The sequence below is a fragment of the Stenella coeruleoalba genome (assembly GCF_951394435.1).
Source record: "Stenella coeruleoalba genome assembly, chromosome: 15".
Taxonomy (NCBI): Eukaryota; Metazoa; Chordata; class Mammalia; order Artiodactyla; family Delphinidae; genus Stenella; species Stenella coeruleoalba.
This window is the reverse complement of record NC_137161.1, coordinates 64559428-64581726: the sequence shown is the minus strand read 5'-3', so window position 1 is coordinate 64581726 and position 22299 is coordinate 64559428. Positions and strand designations below refer to the sequence as shown.

The following is a 22299-nucleotide window of genomic DNA, read 5'->3' as shown; positions in this document are numbered from 1 at the left end:
GACTGGTGTAGTTAGAGAAAATATCATGTGTGAAGTCCAGCAGCAGTAGTAAAAGATTCTTAGATGACTCAATTCTCAATTCTCGCCTAAGGGAGCATGGGAAGAGATGAAGCTGGATGAGATTGAGATTAGAATGCAGTGTAAGCATCAGTGCCTCATAAGCCAAATTTCAGAGTTGGGGCTTTATCGGAAGGACAGTGGGAAGGCCTGAAAGGGAAGTTAAGTGATCAGATTTACCTTTGTGTAAGATCAGTTCAGTTGCAGATTGGAGAATGAATTAGAAGAGGCTAAGGCTGGGGGCAGAGGGACCAGTTAGGCTGAAGTCCCTGCTAAAGGTAACCAAGGTAGTAGCAGTAGGGACAGAAAAAAGCAGATGTGATATGAGGATTGAAAGTAAAGGCTAAGATGACTGCCAGGCACCTGCTTAGGTAGCCAAGTTGATCATGTGCCTTTACCTGAGCAAGAGAAAACAGAGAAGGAAGTAGCTTTGGAGGGTGGTGGAAAACGGATTCCATGTAACACAGGTTAAAGTGCCTTTGAAATACCTGAGTATAGGTGACTGGTAGGCAGGTGGGACTCAGATGTCAGGTCTGGGCTAGAGATGAAGATTCAAGAGTCATCAGCATTTGTATGGTAATGGAAGCCACAGGAGCAGATGATATTGTCCAGGGAGAGTATGCAGAGTAGAGTAGAGAGTCTAGGACTGACCCCGAGGAACACCAATTATAATGGATGGGTAGTGGATGAGAAGGAGACTGAGAAAGATTCTTCAGAAAGGTAGGAGTAAACCAGGAGAGAATGGCATGGTAGAAGGGCAGAGGGTACTTACTCAAGAAGAGGGGATGGTCTAGCCTTACCCTCATTCCTCACCCTTGGCTTAGGCTCTTTATACTAAAACGATTCAGAAGCTAAAAAGTTAAATTTCTTTTTTTTTTTTTTTTGCGGTGCGCGGGCCTCTTACTGCTGTGGCCTCTCCCGTTGTGGAGCACAGGCTCTGGACGCGCAGGCTCAGCGGCCATGGCCCACGGGCCCAGCCGCTCCGCGGTATGCGGGATCCTCCCGGACCAGGGCACGAACCCGTGTCCCCTGCATCGGCAGGCGGACTCTCAACCACTGCGCCACCAGGGAAGCCCAAAAGTTAAATTTCTTGTACTGAACGATTTTTACTTTTGTCTACTCTGTTGTATACATTTATTTTAACAAACATTTATTGTTTATTGTATGCCAAGCACTATGCTAGCTGTTAGGGATTTAAAGATGATGAAAAACGAATTATCTTTATTTAGGGAGGTAGTGGGGAAGGGAATAGTTGGGGAAGAAATTTTTTGGCCATGTTTCTCTGCAATCTGGGATTAGACCAGGCAAGGACTAATAAAACATTTTCTTCTCTCCAGAACAAACAATTCCAGTTAGAAGCCATCTCATGGAATTAGGTCTAACAGCAGCAAAATTTGCTAGAAAACGGGGGAATGTGTCACTTGCAACAAGACTGCTGGCACAGTGTAGTGAGGTTCAGCTGGGAAAGACCACCACTGCGCAGGATTTGGTCCAGCATTTTAAAAAACTATCAACTCAAGGTCAAATGGATGAAAAATGGGGGCCTGAACTTGACATTGAAAAGACCAAATTGCTATATACAGCAGGTTAGTAAAATGAATTATGATTAATACGCGACTATAATAAAAATCATGTGTGTGAATGTTACTGTGTATGGTGTAAGGCAATAATAGAAAAGTTGATTTTTTTCAACTGTTGCAGAAAATTTGGGTCCTGAAGAGTAAGTTATGTGTAATTGACTTACCTCTGCAATTTGGTGCTTTTAAAAGAGGTAATTTTGTTATTGTTTATTAAAGTAGGAAATGTTTCCAGAGATCATTGGTTATCACTGAATTTAAAATATTACTTTATCCTGAAAAAATGTCATTTGTTTGCTTCTAAGGCTTCTGAGGGCTGGTGTTTTGATTTTTTATAGGCCAGTCAACACACGCAATGGAGATGTTGAGTTCCTGTGCCATATCTTTCTGCAAGTCTGCCAAGGCTGAACATGCTGTTGCCAAGTCAATTCTGACATTGGCTAAATGGATCCAGGCAGAATGGAAGGAAATTTCAGGGCAGCTGAAACAGGTTTACAGAGCTCAGCAGCAGCAGAACTTGACAGGTCTTTCTACTTTATCTAAAAACATACTCACTCTAATTGAACTACCGTCTGTTAATACAATGGAAGAAGAGTATCCTCGGATCGAGAGCGAATCTACAGGTAGGATATGTTTGATTAGCTTTAAAATATTAATTTCAGAAGTTATTTCCCCCTATTTTAAAGTTTACAGTGTTAGGCAGGCTATAATTGGCCACAAAATCTGTCTCTGTGGAAATTTAGTATATTATATTGCCCAGAAGTGACTAAAGCACATCTCTTTAGCATCTGATGCCACTGTGGAAGTCACTGAACTCCGCCTCCAAGGCCATACTTCCCACCTCCCCAGTTCATGGTGCTTTTATGGACCTTGGTGTTTTTCCTGGCAGCAAGGTCCTGCCTGTGATATCTAAAATTCTACCTCATGCTAGGAGGAACAACAAAGTTACAGAATAGTGGCCTCTGGTCCCGTTGACTGGTGGAGCACAGAAACTACAGAAAGGTTCAAGTTTCACATCCTGACACTAGTGCTAGTAACAGAAGGATACTCGACAAATAGGATAGTTAATTCATTCAGTGTTTGAGTGCCTGTTATGGTAGGCACCATTGTCCAGGTTTTACAGATTGGGAGATAACTAACCTTTTTGCTGAAACATGAGAATTTTGTTCATGTCGTTCATTTTGTTGTTGTGAAGCCTAGAATTGTAGTTACTTACATTGGTCTTACTAAGTAATTCTAATCTATGTACTGTAGCCATCTTTATTCACAAGGGATATGTCTTGTGATCATTATAAATCTTCATATTAGCAAGTGGCACTATAGCAGGAGATTTCTTCACTTCTAAACTGGAAATAAAGATATTTACCTCATGAATCTTTGATTGAATGAAATTGTATACTCATCACCTATCTGTCATTTTTGCCAGAATGTTTAAGCTGAATCTAATTGTGAGGAAATGGCCAGTCAGATTCAAAATACAAGACATTCTAGAACACATCTGACACCTGAACTGTTCGTAAAGTTCAGTATCATGAAAGACATTGATGTGTTTTACAGGGTGATAATTTAAGCTTACTTGGGAAGCTGAGTGATTCATTTCAACATATTAGCCTTTTAGAAAAGCATAATACAAATGTGTGCTTTATCAAATTATGTACCATATAACGTTATAGAACTTATTATTTGCAGATAGTAAAATCCTAAAATGTTAATGGGAATGCCATTAGAAATTTATGAATGTGACATTGTTATTTTTTTCTCCACTACGGCAGTACATATTGGAGTTGGAGAACCTGACTTCATTTTGGGACAGTTGTATCACCTATCTTCAGTACAGGCGCCTGAAGTAGCCAAATCTTGGGCAGCGTTGGCTAGTTGGGCTTACAGGTGGGGCAGAAAGGTGGTTGACAATGCTAGGTATGTATGTTGAAATGTGTAATTTATTTAATGCATTGTAAAATAGAGATTTTTTTTTTATAAATTTATTTTATTTATTTATTTATTTTTGGCTGCATTGGGTCTTCGTTGCTGCGCGTGGGCTTTCTCTGGTTGCGGTGAGCGGGCTTCTCATTGCAGTGGCTTCTCTTGTTGTGGAGCACGGGCTCTAGGCGTGGGCTTCAGTAATTGTGGCACATGGGCTTAGTAGTTGTGGCTCGTGGGCTCTAGAGTGCAGGCTCAGTAGTTGTGGCACACGGGCTTAGTTGCTCTGCGGCATGTGGGATCTTCCTGGACCAGGGATTGAACCCATGTCCGCTGCATTGGCAGGCGGATTCTTAACCACTGCGCCACCAGGGAAGCCCACAAACTAGAGATTTAAAATCTCTGCTGACATGGCAAAGTTTAGGTTGCTGAAATACTGATGATTTGTTTTATTTTTATAGTCAGGGAGAAGGTGTTCGTCTGCTGCCTAGAGAAAAATCTGAGGTTCAGAATCTGCTCCCAGACACTATAACCGAAGAAGAAAAAGAGAGAGTGTATGGTATTCTTGGTCAGGCTGTTTGTCGGCCAGCGGGGATTCAGGCAAGGAAAACATGATACAGTGTTTGGGGGAAATAGTGTCAAGTTCACTGTTCTAAATCACATATACTTGATTAAATGTTTTGTTTCAAATGAAACTTTGATAAGATGAAAGTGAGTTAAAGTAGTTTTCTAATAAGAAGAATGTGATTTCTTGAGAAATCAAGTCATTTCCTTAGGGTCCTGTTAAAAAAGGCAAAGTTTGTTTTATGTAGATTTCTCTTTTAATTGCTCTTCTGATCAGAAATTCTTAATACTGGCTTGGAAGCTTTTAAAATATGCCAGTGTCTAAGCCCTTCTCCACATATTCTGGATGGAACGTTTGTGTATGTGTTGGGGATGGGAGGGTTTATTGAAGTTTTACTAGGTGATTCTAAATATACAGCCATAGCTGAAAACCAGCGGACTAGATGGTCTGTAGCATTTACTCCCGCCCCTCTCAAAGTTCTGTGAATTCTAGAATGTTATAACTATTAAGTATTTAGTTGTAGACTTTAGAAGTTTGCATTTTATTTGCTGAGATAAAACTGTGTTGACTTAGTTCTTGCTCTAGACTTCAGCATATATCAGTGTCTGTCAAAGCTGGTGTTAAGTACATGTGCAGTACTGTAGAGAGAGTAAGGTAATTCTCTGCAGGCAGAGTATTATGTTGTAACTCTGAAGCATTTAAATTCCCCAAATCAAAATCTTTGATCTTTGCTAAATGCTTATATCCTTCATCATTAGCTACGTTAGTGAGTATATCATAAAGAGAAGCATAGTAACATTGATTTAATATGTATAACACTAAATGTGGAGTATTTTGGTCTTTCATAAATGAGAAAATGCTTGCATATGTTAGGAAAATCACGTACCTTTCTCCCTTTTTTAATTTGTGCCCAAAAATAGCAACTTTTTTTGCCCTATTTTTCTTCAGGATGAAGATATAACACTTCAGATAACAGAAAGTGAAGATAATGAGGAAGATGACATGGTTGATGTTATCTGGCGTCAGTTAATATCAAGCTGCCCATGGCTTTCAGAACTTGATGAAAGTGCAACAGAAGGAGTTATTAAAGTGTGGAGGAAAGTTGTAGATAGAATCTTCAGCCTGTACAAACTATCTTGCAGTGCATATTTTACCTTCCTTAAACTCAATGCTGGTCAGGTAGGTAGCACAGTGTTCTGTTAGGAAAGTTTATTTGAAATTTCTTTTCTCGTAGATGGAAGCAGTATTCTGAATTGTCTTATTTTTTCCTTTTGTTTTTCATCCTTAGATTCCTTTAGATGAAGATGACCCTCGGCTACATTTAAGTCACAGAGCAGAGCAGAGCACGGACGACGTGATTGTGATGGCCACGTTGCGATTGCTCAGATTGCTTGTGAAGCATGCTGGAGAGCTTAGGCAGTATCTGGAACATGGCTTGGAAACAACACCTACTGCGCCATGGAGAGGTGATAGTCTAAATGTTTCAGGAAAAATTATTTCTGGGTAGAAGATAATAAGGCTGTTGAAAAATAATAGTTCCCTGGACTTCCCTGGAGGTCCAGTGGTTGAGACTCTGCGCTTCCACTGCAGAGGGGCATGGGTTCAATTGCTGGTCAGGGAACTAAGATCACACATGCCAAGTGGCGTGGCCAAAAAAAAAAGTTCCTCTATGTTTACTATTTGAGTGTGTTATGAAATAGCTATATTAGTTCATAGGACACTCTGGACTGCTTGTTATACCACTTCCCTCCCACCTTTCAGAGAAATGGAAGGCTGAGAGGCGGAAGCTTTTTATATACAAAAGGAATTTTGGAGAGAGTGGTAAGAATAAGTTTCAAAAACTTTCATATACCCTTTGAAAAAATTGTCTGTTTCTGCCTTCTTTTACAGGCACTCACGAAAATATATTTCTCTATAACATTTTTGAATTGCTTAGGATTTTGATTATAGCTCTGTACCCTGACTAAACCTGCAAATCAAGAACTATTGTGTATGGTTCTTTGCTATCACAGGGAGAAATTTGAGGTTCTTGGAACTTATGCTGACATATATCAAGTTTTATCCTTTTGCCTCCACCATGTTGACTGTTTTTAATAACTTTAAAGTATTTTTCTTTCTTATCCTGAAGGAATTATTCCACAACTTTTCTCACGCTTAAACCACCCTGAAGTGTATGTGCGCCAAAGTATTTGTAACCTTCTCTGCCGTGTGGCTCAAGATTCCCCACATCTCATATTGTATCCTGCAATAGTGGGCACCATATCGCTTAGTAGTGAATCACAGGCTTCAGGTAAGGAATTTTAAAATACTGCTACTTTAAGTATAAATGAGTTTGCAAACAATGTTTTATAGGTAAAATTTTTTGAGCTTTATGTTCCAGAGTTGATAGAGTTTGTAATTTTTCCATAATAATAATAGTAACAATAATAACACCATTTATTGAGTGAGTAACTACCATGTCTGGCAGTAGGATGTGTGCTTTACATGATATCTTCAGTCTCACAGTAACCCACCAAGGCTTGGAGAAATCTCAGGTTCACCTAGCTGAATTAACTGGCAGACAAGGATGGAAAATAAGTTCTGGGCTCTGGCTGGGGCAACACTTTATTTGTTGAGACTCATTTATTATATTTTCCCCCATTTATCTTTTTTTTTTTTCGGTACGTGGGCCTCTTACTGTTGTGGCCTCTCCTGTTGCGGAGCACAGGCTCCGGACGCGCAGGCTCAGCGGTCATGGCTCATGGGCCCAGCCGCTCCGCGGCATGTGGGATCTTCCCAGACCGGGGCACAAACCCGTGTCCCCTGCATCAGCAGGCGGACTCTCAACCACTGTGCCACCAGGGAAGCCCCCCCATTTATCTTTTATTAGCTTATAATATTAATAAATATAGAAGCTGAGCTTGTAAAAAGGCAAAATATCCATGATCTTTGGTCAGCTTAGTGCACAGAAGGCAAAATTAGTTAAATGAGTGCTCTGGGATCAAATACATTATTGATGTTTTCCCTAACTCAACATATGCACATGGAGAAGTATCCAAATTATACCTTATTCTCCCATTTCACTTTAGGAAATAAATTTTCCTCTGCAATTCCAACTTTACTTGGCAATATTCAAGGAGAAGAATTGCTAGTTTCTGAGTGTGAGGGAGGAAGTCCTCCTGCTTCTCAAGATAGCAATAAGGATGAGCCTAAAAGTGGATTGAATGAAGACCAAGCCATGATGCAGGATTGCTACAGCAAAATTGTAGATAAACTGTCCTCTGCAAACCCAACTATGGTGTTACAGGTACAAAAAAACCAACTCATATGTTTTAAAATAAATTTTTATTGTCACCACCCCCCCACCCAAAAAAACTCACCTAAAAACTAAACCCATAAAACTGTTACAGAAATATTATTCAAGGAGTAAAGCTTTTAAAATAACCAAAATTGGTTTTATAAATCTTTACTGATAGAATCACTGATCAAGGTTCTCTAATTGGTTAATGAACAAGATGCACACATTTCACTTGCAATATCCAGTGTTTGCAGAACTGTGCTGTGTGTAGATTTGTAGATGAGCATATTTGGATGTGCCGTGTGTGCAGGTTCAGATGCTCGTGGCTGAGCTGCGCAGGGTCACTGTTCTCTGGGATGAGCTCTGGTTGGGAGTTCTGTTACAGCAACACATGTATGTCCTGAGACGAATTCAGCAGCTGGAAGATGAGGTGAAGAGAGTCCAGAACAACAATACCTTACGCAAGTATGTTTTCATATACTTACACTCCAAAAACATAGCTGCCTCTTTTTTTTTTAATGTAAAATACATATGAAGTTTGTCATTTTAACTAATTTTAAGTGTACAGTTCAGTTGCGGTAAGTACATTCACAGTGTGATGTCCAGTTCCAGAACTTATCCATCATCCCGAACATCTCCGTACCCATTTAATAGTACTTCCCTTCTCCCCTATCCCCAGCCCCTGGTTACCACTATTTTGCTTTCTGTCTTTATGAATTTGACTATTCTGAGTACTTCGTGTGACTGGTATCATATAGTATTTGTCCTTTTGTGTCTGGTTTATTTCACTTATCATAATGTTTTGAAGGTTCATTCCATGTTGTAGCATGTATCAGAATTTCCTTCCTTTTTACTTCTAAATAACATTCCATCGTATGGATATACCACGTTTTATTTATGCACTCATCTGTCAATGGACACTTGAGTTGCTCTTGTCTTTTGGCTATTGTAAACAATGCTTCTATCACCACACAAATATCTGTTTGAGTCCCTGCTTTTAATTGTGTGTGAGCCAGTGGATTTGCTGGGTCAGATAGTAATTCTATGTTTAACTTGTAGAGGAAGTGGTAAACTAGGTTCCAATTTCTCCATACCCTTGCCAACATTTGTTGTTTTCTGTCTTTTTGATAGTAACATCCTAATGTGTGTGAAATGGTATCTTGTGGCTTTGATTTGCATTTCTCTAATGACTAATAATGTTGAGCATATTTTCATGTGCTTATTGACCATTTGTATATCTCCTTTGGAGAAGTGTCTATTTGAATCCTTCGCCCATTTTTGAACTGGGTTGTTTTACTGTTGTTGAGTTTTAGGGGCTCTCTAAATATTTTGGATATTAATCCCTTATACACATGATTTGCAAATATTTTACCCCTGTTTTATGCATTGTCTTTTTCACTCTCTTGAGTGAAAAAAAAAGTCTTTTTTAAAAAAAATTTATTCCTGGCTGTGTTGGGTCTTTGCTGCACGTGGGCTTTCTCTAGCTGCAGAGAGCAGGGGCTACTCTTCGTTGCGGTACGCGGGCTTCTCATCACGGTGGCTTGTCTTGTTGCAGAGCATGGGCTTCAGTAGTTGTGGCACGTGGGCTCAGTAGTTCTGGCACACGGGGTTAGTTGCTCTGTGGCATGTGGGATCTTCCTGGACCAGGGATCGAACCTGTGTGGCCTGCATTGGCAGGCGGATTCTTAACCACTGCGCCACCAGGGAAGTCAAAAAAAAATGTCTTTTGATGCACATGATTTTTTAGTTTTGATGTAGCCCAGTTTATCAATTTTTTCTTTTGTTTTCTTCTAAGAGTTTTAAATAAAGCCTTAGCTTTTATGTTAAGGTCTTTGATCCATTTTGACTTATTTTTTGACATATAGTAAAAGGTAAGAGTTCAGCTTCATTCTTTTGTAAGAAGATATCCAGCTTTCCCAGCACCACTTGTTGAAAAGAGAAGGCGCCTCTTTTATATGCTGGATTTTTTGCAATGCTGTTTTTAGTCAGTTACCTTGCTTATATTTTATTACTTTATTTTGACTATTCTTTGATACTGTTTACTTACACTTGACAATTAAATTGTTCCTTGTTTGTATTGAACTCTTTACCTCTTTCTGGTCAGAGAAGAGAAAATTGCAATCATGCGGGAGAAGCACACGGCTTTGATGAAGCCCATTGTGTTTGCTTTGGAGCATGTGAGGAGCATCACGGCGGCCCCTGCAGAAACACCTCATGAAAAGTGGTTTCAGGATAACTACGGTGATGCAATAGAAAATGCCCTAGAAAAACTGAAGACACCATCAAACCCTGCAAAGCCTGGAAGCAGCTGGATTCCATTTAAAGAGGTACAGAAAAATCTCAAGAATGCTACTGAAATAGGAAATTCCCTGAGATGAAAAATTTAAGTAAGGGGACTCTTTTTACTTAGAACACAAGAGAACTTTCTAAGCCCATGGAAGGCAGCCAGTGGTCAGTTTCTTGTAAAGAATATAGAGAAAGGTGTTTTCTTCATTTTTAAGAATTTGAGGATGAGTGGGCCTAGGGTGGCAAACTTTAATCTACTGAGGGTTCACACCAGGGAAGAATATACTGTAAGAAATTAGACAAGGAGGAGCTGTGGCCTTGAGCTAAATACTGACTGCCTGCTATATTCTTCTCATAAAAGATTAAGAAATTTAATCTTGGACCTATGTAGTTTTTCTTGGTGGAATGGTATTCAGTATTTCTAACAGAAAAAATATTCACACGTCACAACATCAATTTTTATAAGGAATTCTTTGACAGCAATTCTGCATAGCCTGTTTGAGGGATGATTAGTGTAATTAAATACTTGAGAATCCTTATTTTTTATGTTTTGGTCCCCTTAATTCTGTATGTTCTTTGGTTTTCATATGTTTCAGCAACAGCACCACTAGTTGGGGGAGCCTGTTTATTTATTTATTTAAAATTTATTTATTTTACTTTTGACTGTGTTGGGTCTTCGTCGCGGTGCGCAAGCTACTCATTGCAGTGGCTTCTCTTGTTGCAGAGCACGGGCTCTAGGCACGCGGGCTTCAGTAGTTGTGGCACACGGGCTTAGTTGCTCCGCAGCACGTGGGATCTCCCCTGACCAGGGCTCGAGCCCGTGTCCCCTGCATTGGCAGGAGGATTCTTAACCACTGTGCCACCAGGGGAGCCTATTTAAGCTACCTTGTAGCTTTTTTTCTTATCCCTTCTTTTCTTATCCCTTTCCTATATTGCTCTTAACTGATTTCATTAACTTTAGTAATGAAAAAACTATTAAAAGATATAGTGTAGAGACAAAAAATATACCTGACTTTAACTAGTAAATGCAAAATAGAGGAAACTAGAGGAAATGCTAAATTCAGGGGAAATGCCTTAGAAGCACAAGATAAGAGCACTAACATGAAGGATGAAGTTTATTATGTGTGGCCTAGCCAAAACTTGTTTTCTCGTGTTCCAGCAGTAGTTTCTTGCTTCTTTGTGTTCTTCTCAGTAAATCAACCAAGAAATCCAGAGGAGGAGACAGGGAGAATAGTTTTTTTTTTAATTGAAGTATAGTTGATTTATAATGTGGCGTTACTTTCTGATGTACAGCAAAGTGACTCTTTTATATATATAGACTTACATTCTTTTTCATATTCTTTTCCATTATGGTTTATCCCAGGATATTGAATATAGTTCCCGGTGCTATACAGTAGGGCCTTGTTGTTCATCCATCCTATGTATACTAGTTAGTATCTGCTGATCCCAGTCCTTCCCCCACCCCCACCCCCTTCCCAGGGGGAGTACTTTTAAAAAACCCCGTGTGTGTGTGTGTGAAATAAGTCATAGAGAAAACTTTTAGAAGTCCTATGTCCCTCCATAATTATATCTCTCTTTCCACAACCACTGCTCTGAATTAATCATTACTTACTTAAACAGTTTTTATTGATACATTTCTAAATGGTATATTGTTTAGCTTCTCCTGTTTTTGAATTTCATATAAATGAGATTATATTGTATGTACATGCATGTGTTTACCACTTCCATAATTGATGGATCAGCATTAGGTTTTTGTTTTTGTTTTTGTTTTAATGTCATCCATATTTTGTATACAGCTGAACATTGATAGATTATGGGACGATACCACAGTTTATCCTTTGTCCTGTCAGTGGATACTTGAGGTGTTTCCAGTTGTCTTTTTCCTTTTATGAACAAATGTTGCAAAAGATTGATTTAAAAATTTTCACATGAAAGCAGAGCCCAGAGTTCATTAAATCAGGTGTAGATTATTGAGTTAGCTACAAGTAGAGATACAGCTATACATGATCCACTCCTGTGAGTTATAAGAGATTGTGTGTTTTTCTGCATACTTAAAGTAGTCAGAGCTCTAAATTGTTACCACATTTTCAGATGGCTTCTTTAAGTGTGTGTCTACCTGACAGCCAATAGCTGGCTATATCTTTTGCTCTACTGCAAAGACTGAAGTGACTTGTTTGGGCATTGATTGGACATAGCTTAACAGTGGGGAATTTGCTACAAGCCTTGAATTTTGTGATCACAGTAGTGATTTCTTTCCATCTGCTATGATTTCATTGCATATTTGTACAGAGGAGGTGGGAGAGGTCTGAACAAAGTAGAAATCACCTAGAGCATATCAGCACACCAGTGTTTCCCCTCCCAGGATGGCCTGAATATGTAACATCAAATTAAATGTAAGAACTAGACAGGAGGTGTTTGTATTTTAAATTTATCTTTAAGGCAGATAGAATGGAGAAGAAAATAAGTGTTGTAATGGTATTGTCAACTTTTCCTATCTTAAATATAGATAATGCTGAGTTTGCAACAGAGAGCACAGAAACGTGCAAGTTACATCTTGCGTCTTGAAGAAATCAGCCCGTGGCTGGCTGCCATGACTAACACTGAAATTGCTCTTCCTGGAGAAGTCTCAGCCAGAGACACTGTCACAATCCACAGTGTGGGTGGAACCATCACAATCTTACCTACCAAAACCAAGCCAAAGAAACTTCTCTTTCTCGGATCAGATGGGAAGAGCTATCCTTATCTTTTTAAAGGTGAGATTTAAAAGAAGAACATTAGTCTGATTATTAACACTGTGTGTGTGAGTGTGTGTGTGTGTGTGTGTGAGTGTGTGTTAGGATTGTTTTAGGTGAATATCTATATGTTGTGAATAGCCTGGAGTATCCTGTATTTTGATAGAAGTAGTTGGAGGCTGTGTAGTATGATTTTCCATTGCTTCCTCTCTTCTTGCTTATGAACTTACAGAAGCAGGGCAACTGAGGTACAGCTAATAATGCTAGTATCTAATAGCTTGTGACACTAGAATGTTGTCTAACGCTCTCATTGTGCTTCTTTGGCTGTCACTTCTTGACTGCTGTTGCTAATTGAGAGGAGCACAAAAAAGTGGTATGTTTCCAGTCCCATCCCATTGCACTTCACCCCATCTGGTCACCTACTCTAGCTACTTTAATTTTGTTTCCATAGGATTGGAGGATTTACATCTGGATGAGAGAATAATGCAATTTCTGTCTATTGTAAATACTATGTTTGCTACAATCAATCGCCAGGAAACACCCCGTTTCCATGCTCGACACTATTCTGTAACACCACTAGGAACTCGATCAGGCCTAATCCAGTGGGTGGATGGAGCCACACCCTTATTTGGTCTTTACAAACGATGGCAACAACGGGAAGCTGCCTTACAAGCACAAAAGGTTGATTAAAATTAAAATATGTGCTTTTATTTGAATGTTAATAAACAAGTATATATATTAGTCTGTTCTCTGTTACATGTGACATACTTCTAGTCTTACTGCCCTTGAGGTTTTTTCCAAGTTTATAAGAGTTAAAGAAGGAATAGACACAACTTTAAATTTGGAGTTAAACACTGTGGCATCCTATTTTGTACACGTGAAATTTATTACGATTTAGAACAGTTTTTTAGAATTCATTTAGCTAAGTAGCTGAGTGCTTAGTGTATATTACAGGAGTAGTACTAAGTACTACAGATAAGAAGATAAATTTTTAAAGTCACAACTTCAGGTTCCAACATCTAGACAAATAAAATGAATCTAAGTAGGGCAGGTATGGGAAGGAGCAAGAGTTTGAAAGGCTTCAGATTTTTTTAGGTAGGCCTAGGAGACTACAGAACAGGTACTGAGGGGGTGAATTGGAGGTGGAATTAGAGAAGGGCTATTTAAATTTTTGTCTAAGGTGTTTCTGAATATCTGTTGTTAATTTTACATTGATTAAGTCATATTGGTGAAGAATGAAATACGTGCAATAAATGAGTGATAAATTTTAAACAGAATTATATGTTACAAAGAAGAATGTAACTTGGATGTTGAGCTTGAATTGAACCTCAAGAAAATATAACAGTAGACAGAGTTTTCAATAAAGTAGTAATACCAAATTAAGAAAATGATATGTAGATTGTAAGAAAGATGCATAGTCCAGACGGCTTGGCTATTTGGTGGATGAGATTTAGCTAGCTAAGTAGAGAGTTCCGCTGAAAAACCAGTTTTTAAAATACTGCTTTATATTCAAGGTAATCTTTATCCTTATTTAAAGAAAGTTGATCTTTCCTTAAAAAAAATTTTTTTAAAGGCCCAAGATTCCTACCAAACTCCTCAGAATCCTGGAATTGTACCCCGTCCTAGTGAACTTTATTATAGTAAAATTAGTCCTGCTTTGAAAGCAGTTGGACTTAGTCTGGATGTGTCCCGACGGGATTGGCCTCTTCATGTGATGAAGGCGGTATTAGAAGAGTTAATGGAGGCCACGCCCCCAAATCTCCTCGCTAAAGAGCTTTGGTCATCTTGCACCACCCCTGATGAATGGTGGAGAGTCACACAGGTATGTGTTTTGTTTTAGACTATCATTAGTATTATTGTTTCTTTGCCTGCTTCCTGTCTTGTCTTGTTCACCTTCCTCCTGCCTCCCTCCAGACTTGGTAGTTTGAGACCTGCATTTGAATCTTATATTACATTTATTTTTATGAGGCATAGCCATGACTGGATGAAGGCAGAATGGAGGGGATTATGGATTAAATGAAAAGGAGAATAAAAACTTTAGAAAGGGAAAAACTAGAGAGGCTGAAGAATAGTTCTGTTTTTTTAAACCTGCATTCTGATACTGATTAAGTTGGACCAACCTGTGTCGTATGCTGTTGCTCAGTGCAGAGTTTCTGTGACTACGTGCAGCGTCCCTGCAGAGCGCTAGCTGTTTATTTAGAAATAAGGGAGTAGGATTATGGAGGTTTGTAAATTTTAGAGAATCAATTCCATGTTGGAAGGAAATTTGCTAATGATGCTTAACTTGCTCCCCCATCCCCTCTTCTTTAGTCTTATGCCAGATCTACTGCAGTCATGTCTATGGTCGGATACATAATTGGCCTTGGAGATAGACATCTGGATAATGTTCTCATTGATATGACGACTGGAGAGGTTGTTCACATAGATTACAATGTTTGCTTTGAAAAAGGTAAAATTAAAGACTTTTTATATGAGGGTCGAATTTATTTTGGTGAAAGGACAAAAATATAATGATTTATCTTTTCAAGGTAAAAGCCTTAGAGTTCCTGAGAAAGTACCTTTTCGAATGACACAGAACATTGAAACAGCACTGGGTGTAACTGGAGTGGAAGGTGTTTTTAGGCTTTCATGTGAGCAGGTATGTGGTTTTTTTTCTCTTACACCTCTTAGTGTACCTGTTTAAATCAACAAATCCTTTGGAATGAAAAACTACATTTTAATGAGGAAACTTGTGGCAAAACTTAATTAAAAGTCTTCTGAAAACAGGTTCTACACATTATGCGGCGTGGCAGAGAGACTCTGCTGACACTGCTAGAGGCCTTTGTGTATGACCCCCTGGTGGACTGGACAGCTGGGGGTGAGGCCGGGTTTGCTGGTGCTGTCTATGGTGGAGGGGGCCAGCAGGCTGAGAGCAAGCAGAGCAAGAGAGAGATGGAACGAGAGATCACTCGCAGCCTTTTTTCTTCAAGAGTAGCTGAAATTAAGGTGAGGCCAATGATAATAAGTCATCGTCATCTTTTGGTTAATAGTTAACGTGTCCAGGACTTCCCTGGTGGCACAGTGGTTAAGGCTCCGCCCTCCCAATGCAGGGGGCCCAGGTTTGACCCCTGGTCCGGGAACTAGATCCCACATGCATGCCACAACTAAGGAGCCTGCCTGCCACAACTAAGACTTGATGGAACCAAAAAAAAAAAAAAAAAAAAAAATAGTTAACATGTCCAGGGAATTCCGTGGCAGTGCAGTGGTTAGGACTCGGCGCTTTCACTGCTGGGGCCTAGGTTCCAGCCCTGGTCGGGGAACTAAGATCCCACAAGTTGTGTGGCATGGCCAAAAAAAAAAAAGTTAACATGTCCATAAAAAAGTTGAGTGAAACTTTTTCTTTTTTTAAAAAAATTAATTAATTTATTTTTGGCTGCATTGGGTCTTTGTTGCTGTGCACGGGCTTTCTCTAGTTGTGGCGAGCAGGGCTACTCTTCGTTGCGGTGCGCGGGCTTCTCATTGCGGTGGCTTCTCTTGTTGCAGAGCATGGGCTCTAGGCACATGGGCTCAGTAGTTATGGCTCGCGGGCTCTAGAGCGCAGGCTCAGTAGTTGTGGCAGACGGGCTTAGTTGCTCCGTGGCATGTGGGGTCTTCCTGGACCAGGGCTCAAACCCGTGTCCCCTGCATTGGCAGGTGGATTCTTAACCACTGCATCCCCAGGGAAGTCCAAGAGTGAAACTTTTTCTAAAAATTGGTTTTGTACGACTGTAGTGTATAATACTGAAATGGCAGCGAAGTAAGACACAGTTTGCTGTGATCTTTCACTAAGAAATGCTCCCATGCAAAGACACACAGTCACCCTCACACATGGGAGGTGGGTTAATGATTTGAAAAAATTATACCTTTCTTAATAGACTGAAAAGTGTTTACCAATGACGGTTTTAAGTGTTCTTTACTTGGATAGCCTCCCTCCTTCTTGATTTTAATATCGTGGTAGCCAGTGATGCTAATCTTGTTTTGTGTGGCATGGTGGTAACTGCGTGTTATTGTGGAATTGAGTCTTCCTTTTATGGCTGTTTGAATTGACCACATTAGTTATCTTTGTAAAAATATGGGTGATGCCATCACACACACACACCCCGGCTTTGTTGAGATTTAAGTAGAGTAACATGTGCAGAATGTCCTTCTAACATGATCCTTCTGACAGACATCATCATATCTCATAGTCAGCCCTATATAAGAATCTTCTTAATAATGTCTTTTTACAGGTGAACTGGTTTAAGAATAGGGACGAGATGCTGGTTGTACTTCCCAAGCTGGACAGCAGTTTAGATGAATACCTGAGCTTGCAAGAGCAACTAACAGATGTGGAAAAACTGCAGGGCAAACTGTTGGAAGAAATAGAATTTCTAGAAGGAGCTGAAGGAGTGGATCATCCTTCTCATACTCTGCAACACAGGTTTAAAACAAGTGTTGAACTCTTATTTCTAAAGATATGCCATTAAGGATAATTTTCATATTTTTGTGTAAACATTGTCAACTTGAATTAGAATTATTGCAGCAACTCAGATAAATAAAGCTCTCCCAAGGACTGCATTTTCAAAGTGTTAATAAAGCAGAATTCACTTAAATTTTCTGCTTTATTATATTTAATTTACATGTTTGAGTAACTATGGGAGATGGTGGACATGGTGGTTAGAACACTGAACTTGGATTCAGAAAACCTGGGGTTTGGTTTTCTCTCTGCGGTTTGTATCTGAATCCTTATTCATTTGTGCAGTGGATCTTGTCTGCTTGGCTGAGTTTTTTTGAGCATTAAACTAAAAGTGATCTAAGTGAATGAACCTTGCACAGAGCTGCTGCCCAGCTCAGTGAAGGGTGGTTAAATGTGTAAGTGCCAAACACTGCCGGAGACGCTGAGATTACGGAGACCTATTAAGTCTCAGTCTTCCATACTTCAAATAACTCGTAACCCTGGCAAATGTGGTAGAATTTTATTTAAAATGTTGAGTGTAGTTAGGGAACTCTGTAGGGTCAGGAAAAAACAGAGAAGGAAAGGACTTTTGAGCAGTGCCCTCAAGATTGAAAAGGAGCTTACCAGGCAGTCCAAGTATAAGCAAAATGTACTTTCAGGGTGATGAAAGTACACAGAAGAAAGAAGAGCAATCAAAAATTTTTCCTTCCATTAGGTATTCTGAACACACTCAACTACAGACTCAGCAAAGAGCTGTTCAGGAAGCAATCCAGGTGAAGCTGAATGAATTTGAACAGTGGATAACACATTATCAGGCTGCATTCAATAATTTAGAAGCAACACAGCTGGCAAGTTTGCTTCAGGAGATAAGCACACAAATGGACCTTGGTATGGGCTGACTTATTTTAGATATACATGTGAGCATGTGGGTTTTGTTGTTGTTGTGTTCGTGTGTGGAGTTCTGGTTTGTACTCCCTTTCAGTAACTGCTGATTTGAAATGGTTTCATTGTAATCAATGATTATCTTTTACCCAAAGGTCCTCCAAGCTATGTGCCAGCAACAGCCTTTCTGCAGAATGCTGGCCAGGCCCACTTGATCAGCCAGTGTGAGCAGCTGGAGGGGGAAGTCGGTACCCTCCTGCAGCAGAGGCGCTCGGTGCTGCGAGGCTGTCTGGAGCAGCTGCACCACTATGCAACCGTAGCTCTGCAGTATCCGAAGGCTATATTTCAGAAACATCGAATTGAGCAATGGAAAACCTGGATGGAAGAGCTCATCTGTAACACCACAGTAGAGCGCTGTCAGGATCTCTACAGGAAGTAAGTTTGATCACTTTCCATTTTCTTTACTTCTCATTGGGACTGGAAGCAAAGTTGTGTTCATGTTTTTAATTGCATAGTATTCTATTTTTCTGAAAGAAATGGTTGATAGATGGAATTTAAATGGAGTCACTTTTCTCTTGGTTTTAAGAGGGTTTGAGCTCATGTTTTCCTTTAAAAGACAGTGTGTTTTTCCTAATTGATTAAAATGTATCCCAGTGTAAGCATGGTTGGATCAGGGTAAAGAGAGCTGAATTCAAATATTGATTCTATCGCTCACTAACAAGTTATCTTAGGAAGCTACTTTCGCTTTCGAGACCTTTTCTGTAAAATGGAAATAATGATTTCTACTCTTCAAGGTTTGAAGATCAAATGCAGTATTCCATATTGTCTTTTTTCGTATTTTGTAAGGCGTGAACTTTTTTTACAAGCACCTCTTTCTCTGTTTACAGATATGAAGTGCAGTATGCGCCCCAGCCACCCCCAACCGTGTGTCAGTTCATCACTGCCACTGAGATGACCCTGCAGCGGTACGCAACAGACATAAACAGCCGTCTTATTAGACAGGTGGAACGCTTGAAACAGGAAGCTGTCACTGTACCTGTTTGTGAAGATCAGTTGAAAGAAATTGAACGTTGTATCAAAGTTTTCCTTCACGAGAACGGAGAGGAAGGATCTTTGAGTCTAGCAAGTGTTATTATTTCTGCCCTTTGTACCCTCACAAGGTGAGTTAGCTGACCACATAGTGAGACCATTTCATTGTCTTGCGAACATTGATGCTTATGGAGAGTTCATGTGTCTTTTGTTTGATCCCAAACTTAAGATATCCTTTTTCTTTCATTAGTCTTGCTCGGTGTAAGACTGCTTTATTTCCTTTCAGATTTTGAATATCCCATTTATGTGTGTTTAGCTAAGTCAGTTTCACTGTACAAATATTTATCTCATTTTTTAGACGTAACCTAATGATGGAAGGTGCAGCTTCGAGTGCTGGAGAGCAGCTGGTTGATCTGACTTCTCGGGATGGAGCCTGGTTCTTGGAGGAGCTCTGCAGTATGAGTGGAAATGTCACATGCCTTGTTCAGTTACTGAAGCAGTGTCACCTAGTGCCACAAGACTTAGACATTCCTAACCCCATGGAAGCATCTGAGGCAGTTCACTTAGCTAATGGTGTATACACCTCACTTCAGGTGAGTACTTCTAAATTAGCTTAAATTTTAGAAGTTTGTTTTCGGTATTGAACGTTGTGTTTCTCATCTCTGGGTCCGAAAAGTGATTTGACTTCCTCCCTTTTAATGCTGCTTTCTCTAAACTCAGAAAGCATTAAAATATGTTTCTCACATATTTATAGGAATTAAATTCAAATTTCCGGCAAATCATATTTCCAGAAGCACTGAGATGTTTAATGAAAGGAGAATACACATTAGAAAGTATGCTTCATGAACTGGACAGTCTTATTGAGCAGACAACTGATGGTGTTCCTCTGCAGACTCTAGTTGAATCTCTTCAAGCCTATTTAAGAAATGCAGCTATGGGACTTGAGGAAGAAACACATGCTCATTACATCGATGTCGCCAGGCAAGTGAATGCTAAGCTGTGTTCTCTTTTCTTGTGAAAGAGATGGGTAGCCAGATAAAAGTTTTGAGTTCTTATTTTACTGTAAGCTTACTTCTAATTTTCAGAGCAGATATATATATATATATATATAAGCATTTATAAGTAATGTCTTTAAACAAAAAACCTTTTATTTGGGGGAATTCCCTGGTGATCCAGTGGTTAGTACTGTGCGCTGAGGGCACCGGTTCAATCCCTGGTTGGGAGCTAAGACCCTGTGAGCCTTGAGGCAGGGCCAAAACAAACAAACAAAAAACAAAAAACCCTTTTATTTGGAAATAATTACAGACTCATAGGCAGTTGTGTCTAAAAAAAAAAGTGTGCAGGGAGGTCTTGTGTACCCCTCATTCCTCCTTCAGTGTAACGTCTTGCATACCTATGGTACAGTAGCAACACCGTGAAATTGACATCGGTACAGTCCACAGAGCTTACTCAGATTTCACCAGTTACACATGCACTCGTGTGTGTGTGTGTGTGTGTGCGTGTGTGTGTGGTTTTATCACGTACATATATGTATTCTTTTAGGGCTGTAGTTTCACCATACATGTGCACACACACAAAGTAGAGTGTGGTACTTTTTAAGCCAGCCCTTGGAACTCCATGGAAGCATCTGAGCCAGTTTAGTTAGCGAGTGGAGTATACACCTCATTTCAGATGAACACTTTTAAGTTAGCTTAAGTTTTATAAGTTTGTTTTAGGTATTGAACATTGTATTTCTTGACTCTTAAATCTAGGGTAACAATTTGACTTTGGAACCTGTAGAGGTTGGGCAGTTTCTCCAGCCATGCACTGTACCCAAAGCTAAGCCCTACCCTTTGTGCTTCGTGACTCAAGGCCTCTTTCTTTGGCATTCTGATGTCCAGTTCCCTTCAGAAGGTATAATTGAGAGAGTAGAAATGAATTGACCCACCATACTTCCTCCCATGGGAAAATTTCCAAGATACAAGAAAGTAGAATAGTAATGAACCTCCATTTTACCAACTTCAGTAATTATCTGTACCTGGTTAATCTCTCTCTCTCTTTCTTGCACCTGTTTAATCTTATTTAAATTGTACTGCTCCAGTTATTTTGAAGCAAATACCTTTTCATTCTTAAACTGCAGGAAGTATATATCTAAAAGGTAAACTTATTTTTCTTAATTTATGGAGTCTTATTTCACCAAAAAAGGTAACAGCTCCTTAATGTTTTCTTTTATGTTGCATTAAAAATTTTCCTATTTTCTTGTTTCTTTGTAGTTGTTTTACCATAAAATTTAAAAAGTAACTGTAATCAGTATAGCATAAACATAAATGCCAGCCAAATAGTGATTTAGATTATTTGCACAAGAGCTTTATCATAAAATTTCTAACATTATTTTAAAACTTAGATGCTAAATCTATACACTTTTCTTCCTCACAAAATTTCAGCCCTTATTTTCCCTTAATATCTAATCTAGATTCCCTTTACTGTCAAATGGAGGAATGTTTCCTTCCATGTATGCATTGGGTTACAGACTTCGTGTTTGATTCTGTTACAGCCTGTGTGTATCTTGTATTAGAGAAACTTTTTGGTAATCTCAAGTAAAACTTTATACCATCATGCAGCTCTTTTTCCATTAGAAATTTCTCGGGTAACCTAAATTTTAAATTCTCTTAATAATTCCTGATAGTTTTATAGCTATTTATGTGTGTGTGATAAAGTTGAAAATCTAGTTAACATTAGTTTTACTGATAGTAGTCATAGGTACTGGGAATTGTATTTTTGCTTTTTTATATAAAATGTTTAGAATAGTGCTTGGATACATAAACACTACGTAAGTTCTTAATTTAATGATAATGTGAAAGGCAAATTTCTGAAGACCTACCTTCAAGCTATGCATTATTCGAAACTCAGCATGCCAAAAATGATAGGTATTTCCATTTACTGTCTGTAGCTGGCTCTGCCATGTGACAGTAGTGTGAACATACTTGACAACTTTTGCTAGGTCCACCGGCTTTAGAACTGTGTGATTCTCGACATTTAAAAAAAATATTGTCATTTTATATTATTTTACATTCTGTGTATAAAGTGAGACTGTAATACTTTATATAGTTCTTTTTAAAATGTCATAGTTCAAATTTGCATAAAATTTACTCACATTAATGATGGCTAATAACACTCCTTCCTTCATACAGAGACTTTTCCCCTAGACTCCATACACTAGCTGTAAGACTTGTTGATCTTACATTTTCCCCCAAATTTAATACTCTTCAGCGAGGGTTTTAACTCCCCTTTCTTTTCCTCTAGAATACTTCATGCTCAATATGGTGAATTAATCCAACCAAGAAATGGTTCAGTTGATGAAACACCAAAAATGTCAGCTGGCCAGATGCTTTTGGTAGCATTTGATGGCATGTTTGCCCAAGTTGAGACTGCTTTTGGCTTATTAGTTGAAAAGGTAAATATTGACATGGTTTTATGAATAATGCAAATGTAGGAAAGTAGTTGTTCAGTGTGTGAAGAGTGGAGAAGTGAACTTGCTTTTC

The 22299-nt window shown here is 39.1% G+C and overlaps 1 protein-coding gene across 3 annotated transcripts in view; it reads left to right on the top strand.

Annotated features, from left to right (window-relative positions):
* SMG1 (SMG1 nonsense mediated mRNA decay associated PI3K related kinase) overlaps window positions 1–22299 on the top strand; it is a 97842-nt gene that overhangs the window by 58024 nt on the left and 17519 nt on the right. For all 3 annotated transcript variants that reach the window (XM_079945325.1, XM_079945326.1, XM_079945327.1), the window contains 23 exons: window positions 1395–1643; window positions 1973–2257; window positions 3407–3551; window positions 4016–4154; window positions 5068–5298; window positions 5408–5585; window positions 6248–6409; window positions 7188–7405; window positions 7707–7861; window positions 9501–9723; window positions 12189–12435; window positions 12866–13095; window positions 13988–14236; window positions 14725–14863; window positions 14943–15052; window positions 15181–15399; window positions 16662–16852; window positions 17583–17755; window positions 17905–18184; window positions 18637–18909; window positions 19137–19371; window positions 19533–19759; window positions 22061–22211. In XM_079945325.1, coding sequence (XP_079801451.1) covers window positions 1395–1643; window positions 1973–2257; window positions 3407–3551; window positions 4016–4154; window positions 5068–5298; window positions 5408–5585; window positions 6248–6409; window positions 7188–7405; window positions 7707–7861; window positions 9501–9723; window positions 12189–12435; window positions 12866–13095; window positions 13988–14236; window positions 14725–14863; window positions 14943–15052; window positions 15181–15399; window positions 16662–16852; window positions 17583–17755; window positions 17905–18184; window positions 18637–18909; window positions 19137–19371; window positions 19533–19759; window positions 22061–22211 — 4709 coding nt within the window. The remainder of the gene's footprint in view (window positions 1–1394; window positions 1644–1972; window positions 2258–3406; window positions 3552–4015; window positions 4155–5067; window positions 5299–5407; window positions 5586–6247; window positions 6410–7187; window positions 7406–7706; window positions 7862–9500; window positions 9724–12188; window positions 12436–12865; window positions 13096–13987; window positions 14237–14724; window positions 14864–14942; window positions 15053–15180; window positions 15400–16661; window positions 16853–17582; window positions 17756–17904; window positions 18185–18636; window positions 18910–19136; window positions 19372–19532; window positions 19760–22060; window positions 22212–22299) is intronic.